Source organism: Chelonoidis abingdonii, chromosome 11 (genome assembly GCF_003597395.2).
Source record: "Chelonoidis abingdonii isolate Lonesome George chromosome 11, CheloAbing_2.0, whole genome shotgun sequence".
In the NCBI taxonomy this organism is placed as follows: domain Eukaryota; kingdom Metazoa; phylum Chordata; order Testudines; family Testudinidae; genus Chelonoidis; species Chelonoidis abingdonii.
The window spans coordinates 7,616,950-7,641,084 of NC_133779.1; the positions used below are offsets into that span (position 1 = coordinate 7,616,950).

Genomic DNA, 24,135 nt, shown 5'->3' on the forward strand with positions numbered 1-24,135 from the left:
ACTCAGCCCTCGTGAGATGGGAGTGGAAGTGAGGCTGCATCCTCACTGTGCACTGAACAAACCAAACAGAGGCATTTTTGAAGCAGTCATTTATTTGCTTTCTAGACTGAAGGAGCCACACCCCCTGGGGCAGCGCCAGGCGCCGTCATACACAGTGAGCTCTGGAAGAGACTGGAGGTGCTCTGCCTACAGAGGAGGCCAGGGCTTTAGGAAGCAGGTATTACCTGTTGCCAGGACAGGGATACAGGAGGTGGCAGTTGCTCTCATGCCAGTCTTCTGCCTGCCAGAGCCATGGGAACCCCCCACCCCTGTGGAGTGGCAAATGTCAGCTGCTCCCCTCACCTGGTGATTGCAGAGCTCCCGACTTCTATTCATTCACTCAGCCTCCCAGCCCTGAGTGCCGGCCCCAACCCACAGCAGTGAAAATGCCACAGCCAGGGAGGGACGTGCTCAGGGTCACCCAGCCAAGAGAACCCAGCAGTCCTAGCTCCCAAACCATTCTCCGTCCTGCTCTCCCCACATACACTTAAACCACTAGACCCCACTCCCCTCCCAGAGCCAGGGATGGAACCCAGGCTCCCAGGCCTGTGCTTCAACTATTAAACAGGAGTATGTCATTATCCTTAGGCCTGACATGGAGGAATGTCAGGAAATGGCAATGGATGAGGGCCCTGCTCAGCTCACCCCCCTGACCCCTCCAAGGGGTGGGCAAAGGGCTCCTTTTGTGCCAGGCCCTGCCCTTCCTCGATCACAGCGCTGCGGGCAATCCTGTCCCAGCACAGCTGATGCCACCTTGGCTCTGACTGTGGCACAGACAGCAGCCCTGCAACCCAGGATGCTGCAGCCAGGATAGCGAGGACGAAGCAGAGTTAGGCTGACTCCACGAGTCCCACAGCTTGCTGCCCATGCTGGTCGTTATGTGGGGGCAGTCCACTGTCTCCGAGCTGCATGGGCAGGACAACAGGGGTGGAGGATGCCCACTAGGAGCAAGAGCTCTGGCAGATCCTGTGATGCTAACCCAAGCTGCACACCCTCTGGCTGGCATCTGTGGCCAGGTGCTCAGAAGGTGTGAACCAGCTGCACGCTGGGCACCGTTTGCACAATCTGGATGGAGGGCAGTTCCTGTGGGGGTGGCACTGGACTTGGCAGCAGCTGTACCATCTGGGTGCTGGTGGTAGAGGACTGCCCACCAGGTGGGCCCCCCCGCACCACACCACTGCCAGAGCCCACATTCTCCAGCACTTGCAGGGTTTGCTCACCAGGCGCACTGCGAATGATGAAGAGCTTCTGCCCTGAGGATGGTGCCAGGCCCCCCACCCCACTGTCTGGGGGCAGCTCCTGCAGGTTCTCCACCTCCTGCACACAGAGTCGAGTCTGCTCACCGTCAGCACCACGCAGCACCAGCACGCTCTGCACCCCCTCCTCTGTCTGAAGTGTCTCCAGATGCACACCTACCTCGCCACCCGATCCCAGCAGCTCCTCCCCTGGCCCACTCTGCACCACCAGCAGGTCCTGGCTCTCCTGCAGGCCCGGCACCTCTGGCCCAGAACCCACGGTGCCCGGAAGTGCTGAGGAGCAAGGAAGGGGCTGCTCCTCACCCCCTGTAGGGGGAGGCTGCGCCAGGGTTTGCAGCTGCATGCTGCCTAGTTCTGGGGGCTGAGGCAGAGCCTGCATGTTGGATGCCTCAGCAGGGGGTGGTGGCAGGGCCTGCAGCTGGATGCTGGCCACCTCCTGAGGCTGAGCCTGGATCCGGACACCAGACACCTCTGCAGGGGGCTGCTCAGCCACATTCTGCAGCACGATGATGTTCTGCCCAGCCGGGAGGACTGGTGCCCGCTGTGTGCCTGGCAGCGCCTGGATCTGCACACTGGGCAATGCTGGCCCACCTCCTGGAACCAGGATAATGTTCTGGGGGTTGCCAGGTGCTACCGGCTTCCTAGCCTTGCTCTGCTGGCGCGGGGCAGGGTTGCTTGGGGCCACAGGGCTGCTGGACACCAGTGTGAAATTGGGAGTGTTCTGGAGGATGGGCACTTTCTGCTGCGTGGGCACCAGCTGCGGGCTGGGCAGAAGCAGCAGCTTCTGGGGGCTCTGCTGGACGCTGGGGATGAGCTGCAGCCCCTGAGCCGTCTGCACCAGCAGGAAGGTTTGTGAGTTGGGGGCACTGGGGGCGGTGCCCACCTCCAGGTTGAGGGTGGCCTGCAGATTGGGCACAATGTGCACCTCCTGGGTGGCAGGTGGGGCAGGAAGGCCTGGGGCAGGACCCTCCCCCTTGGCTTCGGTGGCATGGGTGCGCAGGTGGCGCTGCAGGTAGGAGGCCATGACGAAGCCCTTGGCACAGACGGAGCACTTGAAGGGGCGCTCGCTGGAGTGCGTGCGCTGGTGAAGCTGCAAGTTGGAGGAGTGGGTGAAGCTCTTGCCACACTCCTGGCAGCTGTAAGGGCGCTCGCCCGTGTGGGTGCGCTGGTGCTGCCGCAGGTTGGAGGTCTGGGTGAAGGCCTTGCCGCACACCAAGCAGGCGAAGGGGCGCTCACCTGTGTGCAGCTGGCGGTGCCGCCGCAGGCACGAGGTGTTCTTGAAAGCCTTGCCGCAGTCGGCACAGCCATAGGGGCGCTCGCCTGTGTGCAGGCGCAAGTGGTACTGGTAATGCGATGACCACTTGAAGGTGAGGCCGCACTCGGCACACTTGAAGGCGCGCAGGCCGGTGTGCACACGCTGGTGGATGGACAGCAGTGAGGACCGCTTGAAAGCCTTGCCACACTCCGAGCACTTATAGGGGCGCTCACCGGTGTGGTCACGCAGGTGGTAGCGCAGCCCCGATGAGCCTTTGAAGGCCTTGCCGCACTCTGTGCACTTGTAGGGGCGCTCAGCCACCTCAGGAGGCACGGGAGGCGGGACTGGCTCGGCTGCGGTCTGGGGACAGGTGACCTCGGCCTCAGCCTGGATGAGCTGCTGCTCGGCCGGGTGGCTGCGCTGGTGCCCCAGCAGACTGGAGAGCTGCACAAATGTCTTCTCGCAGATGGAGCACTTGTAGGGGCGCTCACCCACGTGGCTGTGCTGGTGGCGTGCCAGGCCTGAGCCATTCCTGAAGGCCTTGCCACAGGTAGGGCAGGAGTAGAGTGGCGGGATGGGTGGCTCAGCGGGTGCAGCAGGGGTCAGGTGGCTCTGCTGGTGGCCCAGCAGCACCTCCTCGCTGGGGAAGGTCAGCTCGCATTCCCCACACTTCCACAGCATCTCCACCGTCTCTACTGGCTCGGCAGGAGCCAGGAAGAGCTCGGCTGGTGTGCAGGCCAGCTCCGCCTCACCATAGGGTGTCAGCGGCTTGGCCGCGTGTGTCTGCAGGTGTTTCTGCAGGTAGGCGTCCGAGATGAAGGCCTTGCCGCAGGCCTGGCACTTGTGGGCCCGGCCCCCGGCATGGGTGCGCTGGTGCAACAGCAGATTGGAGGAGTGGGTGAAGGTCTTGGGGCACTCAGTACACTGGTAGGGTCGCTCGCCTGTGTGGATGCGCTGGTGCTGCCGCAGGTTGGTGGACTGCGTGAAGGCCTTCCCGCAGGCGGTGCAGACGTAGGGACGCTCACCCGTGTGGATGTTGCGGTGGCGTCGTAGGCTGGATGAGTTCTTGAAGGCCTTCTCACACAACGTGCATTTGTAGGGGCGCTCGCCTGTGTGCTGGCGCACATGGTACTGGTAGTGTGATGACCACTTGAAGGCCATGCCACACAGAGCACACTTGAAGGCGCGCAGGCCCGTATGAACGCTCTGGTGGATCTGCAGCAGTGATGAGCGTTTGAAGGCCTTGCCGCAGTCAGCACACTTGTAGGGGCGCTCGCCTGTGTGGCTGCGCTGGTGGTAAAGCAGTGCTGAAGAACCCTTGAAGGCCTTGGGGCACTCGGAGCACTTGTAGGGGCGCTCACCCGTGTGCGTGCGCTGGTGGTGAATCAGCCGTGACGACCACTTGAACACCTTGCCACACTCCAGACACTCATACTGGTGGTCGCTGGTGCCTGGCTGCGGCATTGGTGCTGGCTGCATCTCCGTCATCTCCAGCTGCTGGGCTCCCACCATCTCAAGCCTGCAGGAAAAGAGGGGGCAGGTCAGCAGAACAACAACAACCGGGCCAGAGCCTGCAGTTACTCACAGCCCACTGTCAGCCAGAGCCCACATCTACCCAGAGCCAGGCCAGAAACCACACTTTCCCAGAGCCTGCTGCCGGCCAAGCCAGGCCAGAATCTTCGGCTACCCAGAGTCTGTAGCCCACCAGAGACTGTCACCACCTAGAGCCAGCCAACGATGGCAGGGTAACTCCAGATCAATCTTGGGGAACTGAGATCAGAATCCTGATCCCCCAGCAGTCAGGGGGTGGCTCCAGCTTTATTCTAGAATACAAAGGGGGGGATTTGTCTTCTAATTATGAACTTCATGGTTCACATTAACCCCTTGGTTGCTGGGACTCTCTGCAGCATTCTTTCAAAGCAAGGTTAGTAAAGGAATCAGTCCTTCACCCACTGCTCTGGCTCCCACCTGCTTACCACGCAACCGAGTACAGCCTGCTGTTACCTGAGTGCATGCTGACCCCACTTTGGGAGTACCAGCCAAGATGCATCCTGCTGCTGTGTTGGTGCAGCCTAGCTCCCTGGGAGCACAGCCTTGAAATATGGCTGCCTCTGGTCTGGGATGTGGTGATTGTTAACAAATCCAGCAGTGATTTCTGAGATCCAAACAGGATTTTGGCTGGAAACTTGCTAGATGTCACAAAGCTGAACCACATCCCCACTCATCCCTGTCACTGGGCCTGGCATGTCTTGTCCTGACTCATGCTCCGCTGCTCTGTCATGCTGTTAATGAGATTCAAAGGCCCAAAAAGACCATTGTGATCATCTAGTCTGACCTCCTGCAAAGCACATGCCAGAGACCTGTCCCAAACTAATACCTAGAGCAGAGCTTTTAGAGAAATATCAAATCTGGATTTAAAAATTGTCAGCAATGGAGAATGCATCACAACCCTTGGTAAATTGTTCTAAGGGTTAATTAATTTCACCTATAAATTTACACCTTATTTCCAGTCTGAATTTGTGCAGCTTCAACTTCTATTCATTGGCTCATGTTCTACCTTTCACTGCTAGATTGAGAGACGATTATTAAATATTTGGTTCCCACATAGATACTTATAGACTGTAATCAGGTTACCATTTAACCTTCTCTTGTTAAGGTAAATAGATTGAGGCAGCTTTTCCATCATTCTCATGGCTCTTCTCTGACCCTTCTCCAACTCATCAACATCCTTCTTCAATTACAGGCACCAGGACTAGACAGAGGATCATAGCAATGGTTCCACTAGTGCTACATAAAGAAAGAAAATAACCTCTCTGCTTCCCCCTGCAATGCTCTAGCTATTCCAGCACAGGGTCCCATTGGCCCCCCTTGCTGCAGCAACATGCAGGGAGCTTGTGTGAAGAGCTATTTGCCCCCCACCTCCTCAGTGTTACACAACCCATGCCCCCCAGGTATAGCCCTCTCTAGTTATACAGCCCTCCCTGGGTACAGCCTCCTCCCTCCCCTCAAGTATAGCTCTCCCAGCATTACACAGCCCCCTCCTCCCATCAGTACAGCTCCCGTGCCACACAGCCACCCAGGTACAATTCTCCCACCCATGAGTACAGCCCCCCCTCTGTGTTACACAGAACCCCTGGGTACTGCCCACTCCCCACGAGTACAGCCCCCCGTGTTACACAGAACCCCCATCAATACAGCCCCTCCCCCCATGCAACACAGCCCCCCAGGTAGTTCTCCCCCTCATGAGTACAGCCCCCCCCCCTGTGTTACACAGCCCCCTTGGATACTGCCTGCTCCCCACGAGTACAGCTCCCTTGGGAACAGCCCCCAGCATTACAGAGCCCCTTCCCCCATGAGTACAGCCCCTGTGCCACACAGTCCCCAGATACAGTTCTCCCACCCATGAGTACAGCCCCCCCTCCCTGGGTTACACAGCCCCCTGGGGTACAGCCCCCCAGGTACAGCCCTCTCCACCCCATGAGTACAGCTCCCCCTCCGTGTTACACAGCCCCCTTGGGTACAGCCCTCCCCTGTGTTACAGCCCCCCAGGTACAGCCCCCCCCATGTTACAAAGCCCCCTTGGGTCACCCTCTGGCTGGCATCTGTGGCCAGGTGCTCAGAAGGTGTGAACCAGCTGCACGCTGGGCACCGTTTGCACAATCTGGATGGAGGGCAGTTCCTGTGGGGGTGGCACTGGACTTGGCAGCAGCTGTACCATCTGGGTGCTGGTGGTAGAGGACTGCCCACCAGGTGGGCCCCCCCGCACCACACCACTGCCAGAGCCCACATTCTCCAGCACTTGCAGGGTTTGCTCACCAGGCGCACTGCGAATGATGAAGAGCTTCTGCCCTGAGGATGGTGCCAGGCCCCCCACCCCACTGTCTGGGGGCAGCTCCTGCAGGTTCTCCACCTCCTGCACACAGAGTCGAGTCTGCTCACCGTCAGCACCCACGCAGCACCAGCACGCTCTGCACCCCCTCCTCTGTCTGAAGTGTCTCCAGATGCACACTCACCTCGCACCACCCGATGCCAGCAGCCTCCTCCCCTGGCCACTCTGCACCACCAGCAGGTCCTGGCTCTCCTGCAGGCCCGGCACCTCTGGCCCAGAACCCGGTGCCCGAAGTGCTGAGGAGCAAGGAAGGGGCTGCTCCTCACCCCCCTGTAGGGGGAGGCTGCGCCAGGGTTTGCAGCTGCATGCTGCTATTCTGGGGCTGAGCAGAGCCTGCATGTTGGATGCCTCAGCAGGGGGTGGTGGCAGGGCCCTGCAGCTGGATGCTGGCCACCTCCTGAGGCTGAGCCTGCGATCCGGACACCAGACACCTCTGCAGGGGGCTGCTCAGCCACATTCTGCAGCACGATGATGTTCTGCCCAGCCGGGAGGACTGGTGCCCGCTGTGTGCCTGGCAGCGCCTGGATCTGCACACTGGGCAATGCTGGCCCACTCCTGGACCGTGGATATGTTCTGGGGGGTTGCCAGGTGCTACCGGGGCTTCCTAGCCTGCTTGCTGCGCGCGGGGCAGGGTTGCTTTGGGGCACAGGGCTGCTGGACACCAGTGTGAAATTGGGAGTGTTCTGGAGGATGGGCACTTTCTGCTGCGTGGGCACCAGCTGCGGGCTGGGCAGAAGCAGCAGCTTCTGGGGGCTCTGCTGGACGGCTGGGGATGAGCTGGCAGCCCCTGAGCCGTCTGCACAGCAGGAAGTTGTGAGTTGGGGGCACTGGGCGGTGCCCACCTCCAGGTTGAGGGTAGAGCTGCAGAGGGTGGGCACAATGTGCACCTCCTGGGTGGCAGGTGGGCAGGAAGGCTGGGGCAGGACCCTCCCCCTTGGCTTCGGTGGCATGGGGTGCGCAGGTGGCGCTGCAGGTAGGAGGCCATGACGAAGCCCTTTGGCACAGACGGAGCACTTGAAGGGCGCTCCAGCTGGAGTGCGTGCGCTGGTGAATTGCTGCACGTGGAGGAGTGGGTGAAGCTCTTGCCACACTCACTGGCAGCTGTAAGGGCGCTCGCACCGTGTGGGTGCGCTGGTGCTGCCGCAGGTTGGCGAGGTCTGGGTGGAAGGCCTTGCCCGCACACCAAGCAGGCGAAGGGGCGCTCACCTGTGTGCAGCTGCGGTGCCGCCGCAGCACGGGTGTTCTTGAAAGCCTTGCCGCAGTCGGCACAGCATAGGGGCGTTCGCCTGTGTGGCAGGCGCAAGTGGTACTGGTAATGCGATGACCACTTGAAGGTGAGGCCGCACTCGCACACTTTGAAGGCGCGCAGGCCGGTGTGCACACGCTGGTGGATGGACAGCAGTGAGGACCGCTTGAAAGCCTTGCCACACTCCGAGCACTTATATGGGGCGCCTCACATCGTGTGGTCACGCAGGTGGTAGCGCAGCCCCGATGAGCCTTTGAAGGCCTTGCCGCACTCTGTGCACTTGTAGGGGGCGCTCAGCCACCTCAGGAGGCACAGGGAGGCGGGACTGGCTCGCTGCGGTCTGGGGACAGGTGACCTCGGCCTCAGCCCTGGATGAGCTGCTGCTCGGCCGGGTGGCTGCGCTGGTGCCCCAGCAGACTGGAGAGCTGCACAATGTCTTCTCGCAGATGGAGCACTTGTAGGGGCGCTCACCCACGTGGCTGTGCTGGTGGCGTGCACAGGCCCTGAGCCATTCCTGAAGGCTTGCCACAGGTAGGGCAGGAGTAGAGTGGGGGATGGGTGGCTCAGCGGGTGCAGCAGGGGGTCAGAGGGTAACGTGGCTCTGTGCTGGTGGCCCAGCAGCACCTCCTCGCTGGGAGCAGGTCAGCTCGCATTCCCCACACTTCCACAGCATCTCCACGTCTCTAACGGGCTGCAGCGGAGCCAGGCCAGAGCTCGGCTGGGTGTGGCAGGCCAGCTCCGCTCACCAAATAGGTGTCAGCGGCTTTGGCCGCGTGTGTCTGCTATAGTGTTTCTGCAGGGTAGGCCGTCCGAGTGAAAGGCTTGTGCACGCAGGCCTGGCACTTGTGGGCCCGCCGCCCCCGGGCATGGGTGCGCTGGTGCATACAGCAGATTGGAGGAGTGGGGGGCGGGCGGGCGGGGGGGCCGGGGCCTGAAGGTCTTGGGGCACTCAGTTACACTGGTAGGGTCGCTCGCCTGTGTGGATGCGCTGGTGCTGCCGCAGGGTTGGGTGGACTGCGTGAAGGCCTTCCGCAGGCGGTGCCAGACGTAGGGACGCTCACGCCGTGTGGATGTTGCGGTGGCGTCGTAGGCTGGATGAGTTTTGAAGGCCTTCTCACACAACGTGCATTTGTAGGGGCGCTCGCCTGTGTGCTGGCGCACATGGTACTGGTAGTGTGATGACCACTTGAAGGCCATGCCACACAGAGCACACTTGAAGGCGCGCAGGCCCGTATGAACGCTCTGGTGGATTCTGCAGCCAGCATGATGAGCGTTTGAAGGCCTTGCGCAGTCAGCACACTTGTAGGGGCGCTCGCCTGTGTGGCTGCGCTGGTGGTAAAGCAGTGCTGAGAACCCTTGAAGCTTGGGGCACTCGGAGCACTTGTAGGGGCGCTCACTGGGCCGTGTGCGTGCGCTGGTGGTGAATCAGCCGTGACGACACTTGAACACCTTGCCACACTCCAGACACTCATACTGGTGGTCGCTGGTGCCTGGCTGCGGCATTGGTGCTGGCTGCATCTCCGTCATCTCCAGCTGCTGGGCTCCCACCATCTCAAGCCTGCAGGAAAAGAGGGGCAGGTCAGCAGAACAACAACAACCGGGCCAGAGCCTGCAGTTACTCACAGCCCACTGTCAGCCAGAGCCCACATCTACCCAGAGCCAGCCAGAAACCACACTTTCCCAGAGCCTGCTGCCGGCCAAGCCAGGCCAGAATCTCGGCTACCCAGAGTCTGTAGCCCACCAGAGACTGTCACCACCTAGAGCCAGCCAACGATGGCAGGGTAACTCCAGATCAATCTTGGGGAACTGAGATCAGAATCCTGATCCCCCAGCAGTCAGGGGGTGGCTCCAGCTTTATTCTAGAATACAAAGGGGGGATTTGTCTTCTAATTATGAACTTCATGGTTCACAATAACCCCTTGGTTGCTGGGACTCTCTGCAGCATTCTTTCAAAGCAAGGTTAGTAAAGGAATCAGTCCTTCACCCACTGCTCTGGCTCCCACCTGCTTACCACGCAAACCGAGTACAGCCTGCTGTTACCTGAGTGCATGCTGACCCCACTTTGGGAGTACCAGCCAAGATGCATCCTGCTGCTGTGTTGGTGCAGCCTAGCTCCCTGGGAGCACAGCCTTGAAATATGGCTGCCTCTGGTCTGGGATGTGGTGATTGTTAACAAATCCAGCAGTGATTTCTGAGATCCAAACAGGATTTTGGCTGGAAACTTGCTAGATGTCACAAAGCTGAACCACATCCCCACTCATCCCTGTCACTGGGCCTGGCATGTCTTGTCCTGACTCATGCTCCGCTGCTCTGTCATGCTGTTAATGAGATTCAAAGGCCCAAAAAGACCATTGTGATCATCTAGTCTGACCTCCTGCAAAGCACATGCCAGAGACCTGTCCCAAACTAATACCTAGAGCAGAGCTTTTAGAGAAATATCAAATCTGGATTTAAAAATTGTCAGCAATGGAGAATGCATCACAACCCTTGGTAAATTGTTCTAAGGGTTAATTAATTTCACCTATAAATTTACACCTTATTTCCAGTCTGAATTTGTGCAGCTTCAACTTCTATTTCATTGGCTCATGTTCTACCTTTCACTGCTAGATTGAGAGACGATTATTAAATATTTGGTTCCCACATAGATACTTATAGACTGTAATCAGGTTACCATTTAACCTTCTCTTGTTAAGGTAATAGATTGAGGCAGCTTTTCCATCATTCTCATGGCTCTTCTCTGACCCTTCTCCAACTCATCAACATCCTTCTTCAATTACAGGCACCAGGACTAGACAGAGGATCATAGCAATGGTTCCACTAGTGCTACATAAAGAAAGAAAATAACCTCTCTGCTTCCCCCTGCAATGCTCTAGCTATTTCCAGCACAGTCCCATTGGCCCCCTTGCTGCAGCAACATGCAGGGAGCTTGTGTGAAGAGCTATTTGCCCCCCACCTCCTCAGTGTTACACAACCCATGCCCCCCAGGTATAGCCCTCTCTAGTTATACAGCCCTCCCTGGGTACAGCCTCCTCCCTCCCCTCAAGTATAGCTCTCCCAGCATTACACAGCCCCTCCTCCCATCAGTACAGCTCCCGTGCACACACAGCCACCCAGGTACAATTCTCCCACCCATGAGTACAGCCCCCCCTCTGTGTTACACAGAACCCCTGGGTACTGCCCACGTCCCCACGAGTACAGCCCCCCGTGTTACACAGAACCCCCATCAATACAGCCCCCCCCCCATGCAACACAAAGCCCCCCAGGTATGCAACACAGCCCCCACCCAGGTAGTTCTCCCCTCATGAGTACAGCCCCCCCCCCTGTGTTACACAGCCCCCTTGGATACTGCCTGCTCCCCCACGAGTACAGCTCCCTTGGGAACAGCCCCCAGCATTACAGAGCCCCTTCCCCCATGAGTACAGCCCCTGTGCCACACAGTCCCCAGATACAGTTCTCCCACCCATGAGTACAGCCCCCCTCCCTGGGTTACACAGCCCCTGGGGTACAGCCCCCCAGGTACAGCCCCCTCCACCCCATGAGTACAGCTCCCCCTCCGTGTTACACAGCCCCCCTTGGGTACAGCCCTCCCCTGTGTTACAGCCCCCCAGGTACAGCCCCCCTCATGTTACAAAGCCCCCTTGGGTACAGCCCCCCCCCGTGTTACAGCCCCCCAGGTACAGCCCCCCCTCATGTTATAAAGCCCCCTTGGGTACAGCCCCTTTCCCTGAGTTACACAGACCCCTGGGGTACAGCCCCAGGTACAGCCTCCTCCGCCCCATGAGTACAGCCCCCCTCGTGTTAGACAGCCCCCTTGGGTCCAGCCCCCCAGGTCCAGCCCCCCTCATGTTACAAAGCCCCCTTGGGTACAGCCCCCCCCCGTGTTACAGCCCCCCAGGTACAGCCCCCCCCCTCATGTTACAAAGCCCCCTTGGGTACAGCCCTTCCCTGAGTTACACAGACCCCTGGGGTACAGCCCCCCAGGTACAGCCTCCTCCCTGAGTTACACAGCCCCCTGGGGTTCAGCCCCCCCATGAGTATAGCCCCCCCCCGTGTTACACAGCCCCCCCAGCATTACACAGCCCCTCTGGGAATAGCCCCCATAACATTTCTCTGGCAGACACCCTCCCCCCACCGTCTGGAGGGCAGTAAATGAGGGGAAGGCTGGCCCTTGGGGATAGGGCCTACAGCACCTCCCCTTTAACGGCAGCACCGCCTGCCCCTTTAACCACTATGCCGCCCTTGGGCCCCAACCAGCTTCGGGCCGCACTGCATCTTTAAGAGCCATTCGCCCCGCCCCTTGACACAAGCCAGCAGACACAAAATCGGCTTCTCCTGCCTGCCCCTTTAAGAGCGGCCCCGCCCCTTTGAAGACGGCGCCCCCGCCGCCCCTCCCTCTAGGCCCCTGCAATCTCACCTGCGGAGGGGAGGGGCTGTTCGCCCGCCTCGCTGCCTCGTGCCCGGGCCCCTTCCCAGCGGGGGGGGAGGGCAGCCGCCTCGTGGGGGGAGCGAGGGGGCGGGGCCGCTCCTGCCTCCCAACGGCCGCCGGCGCGAGACACCCAACCTTTACCGCGCGCACACTAACCACCGGGCCGCGCGCGGGCCCTGCCCCCTCCGTCCGCGCCCATTGGCCGGCTGCCTCCGCGCGGGGCAGCCTGGTAGACGGAGTCCGTTAGACGGCCCGAACGAGGCGGGCGGCCATGTTGGGTGAGGGCAGCTGGGGGCGGGGCTAATCCGAGCCCGGGATGGAGAGAGAAGCCCCGCCTCGCAGTGGAGTAACGTCATCGCCCGATGGGGACGTCACCACGCGGTGAGGTAAGGCCTCCCACACCCACAGAGGGATGACGTCAGGGTGTCGGTCGCCAGGGTGACTGCCAGTGAGTGGCTGCGCGGGGTCGGACTCACCCGCCAACGACCCCACGTGGTGACCCCTGACCCTGCGGTGACCCCACCGACTCGGCCCTGAGGCGCTTCAGCTCCTGCCTCCACTTGGGCCAGGCGGGTGGGTCCCACCAGCCGCCGTCTGGGGGCGCCGGGCGGCTCCGTCCCCCTGGCACAGGAGGCTCAGCAGTGTCGCCTCTCGGGCAGCCTGGGCCCGGCCCCACTGGAGCCTGCTGCCCCCAGGCGGGTGGGAGTCTCCTGGAGGCGGCGCCAAGGGCTCTGCAGCTGGGGACGGGGTGTCTAGGCCCACGTTGGGTCACGTCGCTACTGCCTGGGCTCCAGGTGCAGTTTGCCTGGCCCCCGGGGGCGGCAGGGCCCGGCGAGGGTGCGGCTCGTGCACCAGCCTGTGCTTCACCGGCAGAGAACCCAGGTGTCCTGGCTCCCAGCCCCTCCCCAAGGTTCCTGCCCCGTGGATGACATGCCGCTGCCCACATCAGGCGCTGGGCAGTTGGGGTGCTGCCCCCGCAGGGTGTGACCGTATTGAACCAGTCGTGATCCACGTGACCATAGACTCCCAGGATTGAACTGGCCCCTCTCCTCCCCTCCCCTCCCTCAGCCCTTGCGTTGCCCCCTTGCTGCTCCAGCTCCTTACCCACACGTGCGTCAGCTCACCGAGGCCTGTCCCCCCAGCTCCTCCATGCCTAGGGGCTCCCCACTGTCTGCCCTGGGACCTTCATCACACACGTGGCACCAGGGATCCTAGTTCGGTTGGACAGGCACCTCAGCCCATATGCTGCCATGACCCCCACTGGCAATAGTAGGGGTTCTCCTGAGGAACCACAGCTTGTCAACCTCTCCAACACTCCAGTGCTCAGGGGACAGATCTTGCACCCCCTGTCCCTTGCTGACAGAGCCCCAGTACCAGCTGGGCAGGGGATAGGGCACACAGCAAGCAGCAATGCACACATACCAAGCTCCCCCCGACACACACATACCAACCCCTCCACAGCGCGCTGCGTGCACACACAGTTCTACACACACAGAACTATGCACACTTACAGCCCCCCAGTCAGCTACACACAACTCTACACGCACATACACACAGCTTAGCTATGCACATTCACACACAGCTATGCACATGTACACACAGCTGTGCACACACGCAGAGCTTTGTGCGCACACACAGCTCTACATTCGCACGTTACTGTCACGTATACACTGGCAAGGTGTCCTGCAGTGGCTCAGGCACATGAGTACCAATCTCAGGGCAGACTGTTAAGAAACAGGGCTGTGATTTCTATACTTACATTTCACAAGCCAAGTATCCGGTGTGAACTCCTCAAGCACTATATAGCCTGACCGTGGATTCACAGACAGTCCCCTTGGGTTCTTCAAACTGTCTTGCTGCCCAGATGTCTTACCTCTGTGATAGATGGGCCCAAAGATCACAGCAATGTTCAGGTTACTCCCAAAGGACCAGTCACTTGCCTCAGCTTAGGCAGCGAGTTATATGGCCCCATGATGCCCCTGCTCCACCAATATTCAGGAACATGGGCCTGGCTCCACCAATGTTTGGGCTTATATTTAATCAGAGGATGGGCTGGGGCAACCACCCTGGGCCCTGTGCTTTGGGGGCTCCACACTTCAGGGGCACGCAGGGTCCTGGGCGGCCTGTGGGATTAGCGGGGGGCTTGGTGATGGCAGCAGCGAGCAACCCAGCCCCAGCCCAGCCCGCCTCTTCCCGCTCCTGCTCCGCCCCACCCTCCCTCCACTCCACCCCTTTCCCCAAGCTCCTGCTCTGTCCCTTCCTACCCCTGCTCTGCCCCCTCCCTGCCCCATTCCACCCCTCCCCCCAAATCCCCACTCCGCCTCTTTTTGTCTTCTGCCTCTGAGCACCACCAGGAGCCGGTGAGGTGGGGCAGAGCGAGCTGGGGCCGGGTCACTTGCTGCTGCCGGCGCTAGTCTTCCCGCTAACTCCCCAGGCCGCCCTGGACCCCATGTTCCTCTGAAGCGCAGGGCTCCCAAAAGCGCGGGGCCCAGGGCGTTTGCCCTGGTCCATCCTATGAATGGGACAGCTCTGCTTGCACCCGTTCTGGGCACCACCAAAAATTACTGCCCATGTACCCCAGGTCAATTGCACCTTATATCTCAGACCAGAAACTGATTGTAGCCAGTCCTGTTATAAACTAAAGATATGTTTTATAGGAAAAGGAAATCAGTTATTTACAAGGTTAAAGCAGGTACACAAATGAGTTTCTGTCTTAAGGTTCAAAAAGTAATAGAAGCTTCTATGACAAGCAAGCCCCGTGTGTCCTTCAGGGGTAACCCAGGCCAAGCCCTGGGGATCTTTTACTTGTGCTCAGTGATCCTTGCCCTTCAAGCAATGTCTCCACAGCAGTTAGGCACCTGGGGCTGGCCCATGCCAGCAGACTTGGACTGTGGGGCCGTTTCATTCCTGTGTGGACTTCACCTCACAGAGTCCAAGAACCCGGACTCCAGTCCGAGCCCAGAAGTACACACAGCAATGAAACAGCCCTGCAGCCTAAGCTCCTGGAGCCCAAGTCAGGTGGCATGGGCCAGCCATGAGTGTCTAGTTGTTGTGAACACATACTCTCAGAGTCCAAGCAGCACACAGTTCCTCCTTGTTAGGACTTTTTATTCTCTCCCTCCTGCTTTGAGCTGCAAATTCAGTTGATGAAATTCGCTTGCCATCTGCTCTTTGCGAGGTGGGGGAGCAAACAACAAAGTCTTTTATCCTCTGATATTGCCCAATAGTTCCTCTGGTGTTGATGGGTCTTCTTGTTGGACAGGGGATAACACCTCCTGTTGGGAACTATTATTTCAAACTGGTTAATGCTTCTCTCCTGTCTGGAGATTTACAGTTACAGAGCAAACGCTTCAATATAATCTTATACCGTGGGATACGGCTGTTATAAATGCAATTCATGCATGCGACAACTCACAAGCATTTCACAAAGTCTAAGCACTAAACACATTCTTATAACTCTGATATCTATTTTAACAACACTAACACACAGAGGAGCCAGACTGGTTCCAGCGACGGGTTTGTCGGCTTTCAGTCAAGACCTAGGGGCCTGGTCTGCCAGCGTCACAAACACACGTAGAGTTATGCACACACTGGCAGACCAGCGCCCAGCGTGCTGATCCCTGGAATGGTGATGAGAGATCTCACCCACACAGCTAAATTTGTTGCATGTGAAGCAACACCCCTCCGCCCTCCTGTTACACAACAGCCCTCTGGCTGCCCTCCAGCCATGGCAGGAGTGCACCAAGGGCATGGCTGGGCCCTACGACCAGTGGGCCCATGCTGGAGCTGGGGTGGAGTGGGGTGCAAGGCTCAGCCCCTTCAGGGAGCTGTAATGACACGTCAAAAGGACCTCGGTTTTGCCTCATCTCGTATCCCCGTATGTCATTGCACTAAAGCCAGCAGTGACTATGAGGGGAGAGTGTCCCCCACAGACCCCCTGCCCTGCTCCCTCGGGGGCTGGATTGTCCCTCTGCACTGTGACCCAACTAGGCCCTGCTGCACTAATGAACTGTGCAGCCCAGGCGGTAATGAGGATGCATCTGCCCCCTGCTGCACACAGGTGCTGCCCTGGGGAATTGCTCCAGGTGGGGCAGCACTGGGCTGGCTGCTCCCATGGGACAGGCTGCAAGGGGGGGAGGGGCCAGGATGGTGCGGCAGGGCCCCCACTACAGAGCTGCCCTGGACCAGATGGAGCTCCGTCAGCTTCCCTGGGGAGCCAATACTTGGGGCCATGGACCCAGGCAGCCTAGCAGGCTGGAGTAGGGCAGCTGGGGCGCAGATTGCAACCGCCAGTGGGATCTGCAGCAGCCTTATGGGGTTAGCAGCATGAACATGCTGTAGGTCACTGTGGGTGACTCCATGTGGGAGGGACCCTGTCGCTTCCCGAGGAGGGGAGAGAGGTCACTGCTGTCCCTGCCGGCAACTGGAAACTGCTCCGGAGACGTCCCCCGCCCAGGGTGGCTGGCATAGGCTGGCGCAGCCAGGGACCAGAGGCCTAGAGACAAAGAAAAGGCGTCTGCTGTGAAAGGCTGAGTTCATCCTGAGCGAGGGGCTGTCAGACAGACCTGACCTTGGGCCAAGGTGGGAGCTGCACTGCTGGATCCCTGCCAGAGCCCCGGCAGATGGTGGGAAGTTCTGCTCCGAGCAGGGTCTGGTGAGAGCTGTCTGTTCTCTGGGAGGTGTTTCTCAGACGTCTGTATTCTGCTGGCTGCTCCCAGGCACCACTGCCGTTGCTGGGCGAGTGGCAAGCAGGTGCAGCCTAAACCCCTGCTTTGGAGGGCGTGGGACGTGGGACCCTGCCCAGAGAGAGCCCTGAGACCGGAGGGGCTTTTCTGGAGCAGACCATGGAAGGGCAGTCAAAGGTGCAGTTACCCAGAAATTGTGTCGGAAGGCCCGAGCTGGCAGGGTCTGTGCTCTGCCCTGCCTTTTTGACATGCTTCTGGCCAACAGCCTGTTTTTCTGCTGAGCACTAAGCTGTTTAGAAGCTCAATCCCAGCAGGAATCGACACCCCAGGGAGCATGTGCAGCGAGGAAGCGGGGCCTATTCAAGACAAGCCGCATTTAACAGTCGCCTGGACCCAGCATGGGAAAGTCATTATCACAGCCTGGGGAATCTGCGCTGCAGACAGTCACTATGGGAAGGAGCATTTGCCCCCCTGGCTCCTCACCTGTCCCCTGGCTCTGCCTCCTTGGGATCCACCTTGGTTCTGTCTCTGTCCCTGTGAGTCCAACAAGTCCAAGCTCCTCACATCCTGGGTTTCTCTGGGACCTGATAAACAGCCACTGACACCTCCTGCCTCTTCCCCCAGTTGTTGTCCGGCTTCCCCGGCATTGGCTCCAGCTGTGTGTGCTGATTCCAGCCAGGTCTTGTGTCACAGATCTCCAGGATCAGCTTCTAAACATCCCCAGGAGGAGCAACTTCAGCCTGCCAGACCCCCAGGAGGAGCCACAGAGCGTTACCATCTGGGTCTACGCTCCAAAGTCAGGTCGCCCCAGCTCCATGGCTCAGGGGTGTCAGAAATCCACACCCCTGTGGGGGGCGGGTAAGCCGACCTAACCCCCAGTACAGACAACGGTAGGTCCATGGGAGAGTTTGTCCATCCACCTAGCTACCACCTCTCGGGGAGAGGGATTGCGGAGCATCACCTGCTGCTGTAGTGAGGGGCTACACTGCAGCAGTGAAGACATAGCCTGAGCCTCTGGCCTCCCTCCCTCCTGCTTCACCCTGTGAGTTCTGCCCAGTGAGTGCTGCTGAGCCAGACTCCTGGGAGAGCCTTGTCCGCGCTGCAGGGATTCATGCACCCAGCACAGATTTACAGTGCTACCAAGTGGCATCTAGACTAGGAAGTCCTTAGCTTAACACAGAGAGCTGTGGTTCAAGCAGAGCCCATTCTGGCCTACCTGATCTGTAGTGAATGTGTTCAGGATCTGTGTGTCTCTCTGACTTCCTAAGTCATTCCCAAGTGAGAGCCCCAAGCTTTCTTCCAGACTCAGAATCCCACACTTAGTCTCAGCCTCAGTTCTCTGTTCTCCAGTTGGGGTCTGTGCCTAGCTTCCCTGCTCAAAGTGTCATTCCAGGACTCAGAATCATAGAATATCAGGGTTGGAAGAGACCTCAGGAGGTCATCTAGTCCAACCCCCTGCTCAATCAGGATCAATCCCCAACTAAATCATCCTAGCCAAGAGCCTTAAATACCTCTAAGGAAGGAGATTCCACCACCTCCCTAGATAACCCGTTCGAGTTATCTAGGGAGGTGATCTAGGGAGGTGGTAGCACAGATTTACAGTGTACCAAGTGGCACTCTAAGACTAGGAAGTCTTAGCTTAAACAGATGACTGGGGTTCAAGCAAGCCATTACTGGCCTACCTATCTGTTAGTGATGTGTTCAGGACTGTTGTGTCTCTCTACTTCCCTAGTCATTCCAAGTGAGAGCCCCAAGCTTTCTTCCAGATCAGATCCCACACTTATCTCAGCCTCAAGTTCTCTGTTCTCCCAGTTGGGTTGTGCCAGCCTCCTGCTCAAAAGTGTCATTCCAGGACTCAGAATCATAGAATATCAGGGTTGAAGAGACCTAGGAGGTCATCTAGTCCAACCCCTGCTCAAGCAGGATCAATCCCAACTAATCATCCTAGCAAGAGCCTTAAATACTCTAAGGAAGGAGATTCCACACCTTCAGATAACCCGTTCGAGTGCTTCACACCCCTCCTAGTGAATAAGTGTTTCCTAATACCAACCTAGACCTCCCACACTGCAACTTGAGACCATTGCTCCTTGTTCTGTCATCCGCCACTACTGAAAACAGCAGAGCTCCATCCTCTTTGGAACCCACCTTCAGGTAGTTGAGGGCTGCTATCAAATCCTCCGCACCTTTCTCTTCTGCAGACAAATAAGCCAGTTTCTTGCAGCCTCCCTCGTAAGTCATGTACCCAGTCCCTAATCATTTTTGTTGCCCCCACTGGCTCTCTCAGTTTGTCACATCCTTTCCTGTAGTGGGGACCCAAAACTGGACCAATGCCCCAGTGTGGCCTCACCAGTGCTGATAGGGGGAATAATCACTCCCTTGATCTGCCTGGCAAAGCTACTAGTGCAGCCCAATATGCCTTTAGCCTTCTTGGCAACAAGGGCACACTGACTGGAACTCATATCAAGCTTCTTGTCCACTGTAATCCCAGGTCCTTTTCTGCAGAACTACTGCTTAGCCAGTTGGTCCCCAGCTGTTAGCAGTGCATGGGATTCTTCCATCCAAGTGGAGGACTCTGCACTTGTTCTTGTTGAACTCATCAGATTCTTTTGGCCAATCCTCCAATTTGTCTAGTTCACTCTGAACCCTAATCCCTCCCTCCAGTTTCTACCGTCCCTTCAATTTAGTGTCATCAGCGAACTTGCTGAGGGTGAAATCCTATCCCACGATCATTATGAAGCTGTTGAACAAAACCTGCCCCAGGACCAACCCTTGGGGCACTCTGCTTGGACTGGCTGCCATTAGACATTGAGCCATTGATACTGCCTGTTGAGCCTGACGATCTAACCAGCCTTCTAATCTACCTTATAGGTCCATTCATTCAATCTTTTTTTGACTGCTGGTAAGAATACTGTGGGAAGACCGTAATCAAAGGCTTTGCTAAATCAGATATATCACGTCCTCCTGCTTTCCCATATCACAGAGCCAGTTTTCTCATCACATAGGCAACAGGTTGGTCAAGCATGACTTGCCCTTGGTGAATCATGTTGACTGTTCTGGATCACCCCCCTACTCCTCCAAGTGCTTCCAAATGGATTCCTTGAGTCAGTGGAGCTGGCATTGTCTCTGTGGTCCCCTTGCTAATCTGGGTCCATTTCACACCATTCCTTAATGACTCAATTCATTGCATCCAGACTGGGAGTGTACACAGACACCAGCACAGCCAGTGTCTTTAGCCTGTCCTGAGAGCAAGCTTGAACCTGTTTTCCCCCCTTGAGTAGCCATGCAAAGATTGGGGAAACCAAAGCACACAGCTGACTAATAAAAATTTACAAAAATCCATATTCATGCACATGACTTCTTGTTAAGTGTCCCTGGTCCTGTCATGGTACAATTCCCCTCTGAACCAGCGTCCAAAAATGGGGAACCAGCAGGAATCCTCTAAGCTTGATTACTAGCTTAGAACTGTAGCGCTGCCACCCAACCAGGAATTCCAGTGCCTGGTACACTCTGGTCCCCCAAAACCTTGCCCCGGGGAACCCCCAAGACCCAGACCCTCTGATCTAAACAAGGAAAGTGATTCCTTTTCCCCAACCGTTGCTCTCCCAGGGTTCCCCTCCCTGGGTTACCTTGGAAGATCACGTGGATTCAAACTCCTTGAATCTTTAAACAGGGAGGGAAATTCACAGCTTCCACCCTCTCTCTCTTTCCCCTCCCAGACTCTTCTGAGAGAGAAAGTAAGCACTATCAAAGAGAAATTACGTCTCTCCCCCTTCCCCTCCTTTCTACCCACCAAGTCCTGGTGATCCAGACCCAGTCCGTCCAGGGGTCCTGCACACCAGAGATAAAAAACAAACAAAGCCAATCAGGTCTTAAACAAGAAAAGCTTTTAATTAAAGAGAGAAAAACAGTAAAAATTATCTTGTAAATTTAAGAATGGATTAGGTACAGGGTCTTTCAGCTATAGACACTGGAAAACCTCCCAGCCTAAGATACAAGTACAAATTAAAATCCTTCAGCAAATATCAGATTTGAACTCCTTCCAGCCAAATACACAATTAAACTCCTTCCAGCCAAATGCACGTTTGCAAAAAAGAAACAAACATAACTAACTCGCCTTATCTACCTAGTACTCACTGTTCTGAACTTAAAAGAGCCTGGTATCGGAGATTGGAGAGAAACCTGGTTCACATCTGTATTCACTCTGAGCCCCAGAGTGAACAACAACTAAAATCTAACACCACACACAGAACTTCCCTCCTCAAGGTTTGAAGTATCCCTGCCCCTGATTGGTCCTCTGGTCAGGTGACAGCCAGGCTCACTGAACTTGTTAACCCTTTACAGTCAAAAGAGATATAAAGTACTTCTGTTCTATTAACTCCTACTATCTGTTAACTCCCAACCCAGAGAATGCCCGTGACACTCAGCTTGAGCTAGGCCAGCTCCACTCCACAAGGAGAAATCAACCCATTCCCAGCCAGTGAGGAGCCATGCACTGGGAGTGGGGAAACTGAGTCATCCATCGTGTTATACAGAAGGTCAGACTAGATAATCACAATGGTTCCACCTGGCCTTGGAATCTATGATTCTGTGAATAGTTTTCATAAAAATATTGCAAAAAATAAATCCCTCATTCTTCACAGGGGACCAGGAAATAGAGCAGGGAGGGAGAAGTGCTGCTGGAAGCCAGGACTCCTGAGTTCTGTTCCTTGGGCTGGGAGAGCAGTGGGGTTTAGTGGGTTAGAGCGGGGGCTGGGAGCCAGGACTCCTGGGTTCTGGTGCTGAAGGGGAGTGGGGTTTAGTGGGTTGGAGCAGGGGGCTAGAAGCCAGGACTCCTGGGTTCTGTTCAAGTGATGGACTCTATAGTGGCAGGCAGAGCCATCCCTTTATGGGCCTCAATTTTCCCACCATGGCTGGGCTGCAGAGTGCAGTGGCTCCTGCTGCTTTCCATCTGCCATGGCCTCCAATGTGGGCAGAAGGCACTGGGTGGCAGAAGCTCCAGCCCCCTGACTATAACAGGGTTCAGAAAAGAACTAGGATAGGTCCATCAATGGCTATTCGCCAGGATGGGCAGGGATGGTATCCCTAGCCTCTGTGTGCCAGAAGCTGGTAATGGGCGACAGGGGATGGATCACTTGATGATTCTCTGTTCTGTTCATTGCCGCTGGGGCACCTGGTGCTGTCCACTGTCGGCAGACAGGATACTGGGCTAGAGAGACCTTTGATCTGACCCAGTATGGTGGTTTTTATGTCCCCTGTGTCATGGACTCATAGATCATGCCCACTCTTGGCCCCATGCGGTCCGTGGGGGGTGCCTCTTTCAGTGTGACAGCCCTTTTCTCCCCCATAGGAGACAAGGAAAAACAAGAAACTCCTCCACTTCCTCACACCCTGGACGTAACCAGCTTCATGCAGTGGGATTCCATGACATACATGGCTCTGTGCTGCTGGGTGCTGATAAATCCAGGACACAGTCAGTGATTTATGGGCAGTGCCAGGGCCAGACCTCCATAGGGCTGAGCAGGGAAGCTGGCTTGCTGCCAGGAGCAGAATTAGAAATGACTGGCACAGAGCCGGGGGCCAGGGGAGTCGTAACTCAGCTGGACGCTGCACAGTCAGGGAGCACAGAGTGAGGAAGGGGGAGGTGTGGAGGTTTGGTGCCCCTCAATCCCAACCTGCAGCTGCTTGGCCCCTGCTAGCCCTGGGCTTCCTCCCAGGCAGCTCTGCCAGTGCCCCTCAGTCCTAACCCACAGCCCCTGCTATCTGAGCCCTGGGCTCCCCCTAAAGTTCTCTGCCGATGCCCCCCATTTCCGACCCCCAGCACCTGCTGCGGCAGCTCCCCACTGCAGCCCTGGGTCCCTTGGCTGCTCTCTCACTGTCACGCCTTGACCCTGCAGATAGTGACGTGTCTCAGCAATAAACAGAAGTGGTTTGGGCCAGGGCTGGCAGGAGAGTCGATCTGCCTCGAGCAGAGCAGGCGCGGGCCACGAGGTGTTGGCTCTGCACCTGGCTTCCCTTTAATCACTGACTCAAGGCGGGGACGGGGATTAGCCAGTGTTCCCTGGACGGACAGTAAATCTAGCCCAGTAAACAAGGATGGGGGTCAATGGCCCTGGGGTGGGTGATGGGGTTCAAGGGGCAGTCCATCCTGCTGGGATGCAGCCAGCCAGGGAGCCCAGTGCACCATGCTGCCATGGTGCTGTGTGTAACCCCTCAGCCTCTGGGCCCCCTCCCCACATGAACACCACACGCCTGGGCGTTGGTACCCGCTGCCGAGCAGGGAAGCACTGGGCCCCATGGGGCAGAGCTGTGGTTACACAGGCAGAGCCAGTGCCATCACATCTGTGCCACAGGAGAGGGAGGATACAGGGTCCTGAACTGTGCCCAGGGCTCTGGGAGTTCGAGATGCCCAAACTTCCACAGCCAGAGCCTTCTCGTCCCCTACACGGGGCAGGGGAGAGGGGGAAGAGGGCCACTGCCCCTTTTGTGGGACCCTGGCCATGCCTGTTACCCAGAGAGAGGCGTGCTGCTTGCTGAGCCCTGGCCCAATGCAGTCTGGTGGCAGGGAGTTCCCCAGGTTCAGTGGGTGTTGTCTGAAATCGGCTTCCCTGGGAGCAGCATGAAATGCATGGCTCTGTTTTACTGCCCATCCCAGCTCTGTATCACCACTTGCCCACGGAGCCATGCGCCGAGCAGCACCACCCAGAGAGCTGCCCAAGAGCCTGTCTCTGAGCAGGGACATTTAGTGCAGACACAGGGAGGGATCTGAGGAGGTCAAATTACCCCCGAACCCCCCAGGGGAATGACTCTGTGTCAGCCCCAGAGACCCACAGCTTCAGCAGCAGGGGGATAGCAGCTAGGCATGGCCAGCCTTTCCCACAGCAGCTGCAAGACCTCTTGTGTGTCATTCCCAGGGGGCTTAAAGCACAATGGTAATGCAACATTATTTAAATGTAGCCTGCAGAGCTTCCCACCAGGCATCCTCAGCAGCGCCTGGGCTCTGGCCCTCCAGCAGGGACTGCAAGCTGCAGGACTGACTGCACTAGCTGGCAGCAGCAGGAGACTGTTATCCAGGCTGGGTGGGGATGGGCCATGAGGGGCAGGTACTCTGGGTGCTCAGGGCTCTCCCCCTCATTAGGGGCTCTCCCAGGGCAGTGTCTGTTGCTGCTGCCACTGCTCCAAGGGTGTTGGCGTGAGCCTGGCTCTTCACCATGTTCATGGCCACTGATTATTTCGGCTGCTGCCCCCTTTTCCCTGCGCCGGCGAAAGACGGGAAATGGTGGATTTTTAACACGTATTTTGGCCAAGCCCAGTGGATTTTCACTGGCAACAAAGGCACTGC

The 24,135-nt window shown here is 57.6% G+C and overlaps 2 protein-coding genes and 1 pseudogene across 4 annotated transcripts in view; all 3 read right to left on the reverse strand.

Annotated features, from left to right (window-relative positions):
- Positions 1-24,135, reverse strand: part of LOC116835240 (scavenger receptor cysteine-rich domain-containing protein DMBT1-like) — a 633,172-nt gene that overhangs the window by 63,041 nt on the left and 545,996 nt on the right. The window lies entirely within an intron of this gene.
- On the reverse strand, positions 75-5,699 carry ZNF628 (zinc finger protein 628). Of its 3 annotated transcripts, none has more exons than XM_032797994.2 (3): positions 5,050-5,699; positions 4,555-4,832; positions 75-4,069 (listed from the first exon to the last, which is right to left on the reverse strand). In XM_032797994.2, exon 3 carries the CDS (start codon positions 4,060-4,062, stop codon positions 1,060-1,062), a length of 3,003 nt encoding a protein of 1,000 aa, XP_032653885.1. In that variant the 5' UTR covers positions 4,063-4,069; positions 4,555-4,832; positions 5,050-5,699; the 3' UTR covers positions 75-1,059. The 3 variants fall into 3 exon arrangements, with proteins under 3 accessions (XP_032653885.1, XP_032653884.1, XP_032653886.1); XM_032797993.2 differs by having other exon boundaries at positions 4,555-4,938; XM_032797995.2 differs by having other exon boundaries at positions 4,555-5,699.
- Positions 6,147-12,491, reverse strand: LOC142045771 (zinc finger protein 628-like; annotated as a pseudogene).

Excerpts from the sequence above, each read along its gene's own strand:
- ZNF628 (XM_032797994.2), bottom strand. The coding sequence starts at position 4,062 with ATGGTGGGAGCCCAGCAGCTGGAGATGACGGAGATGCAGCCAGCACCA.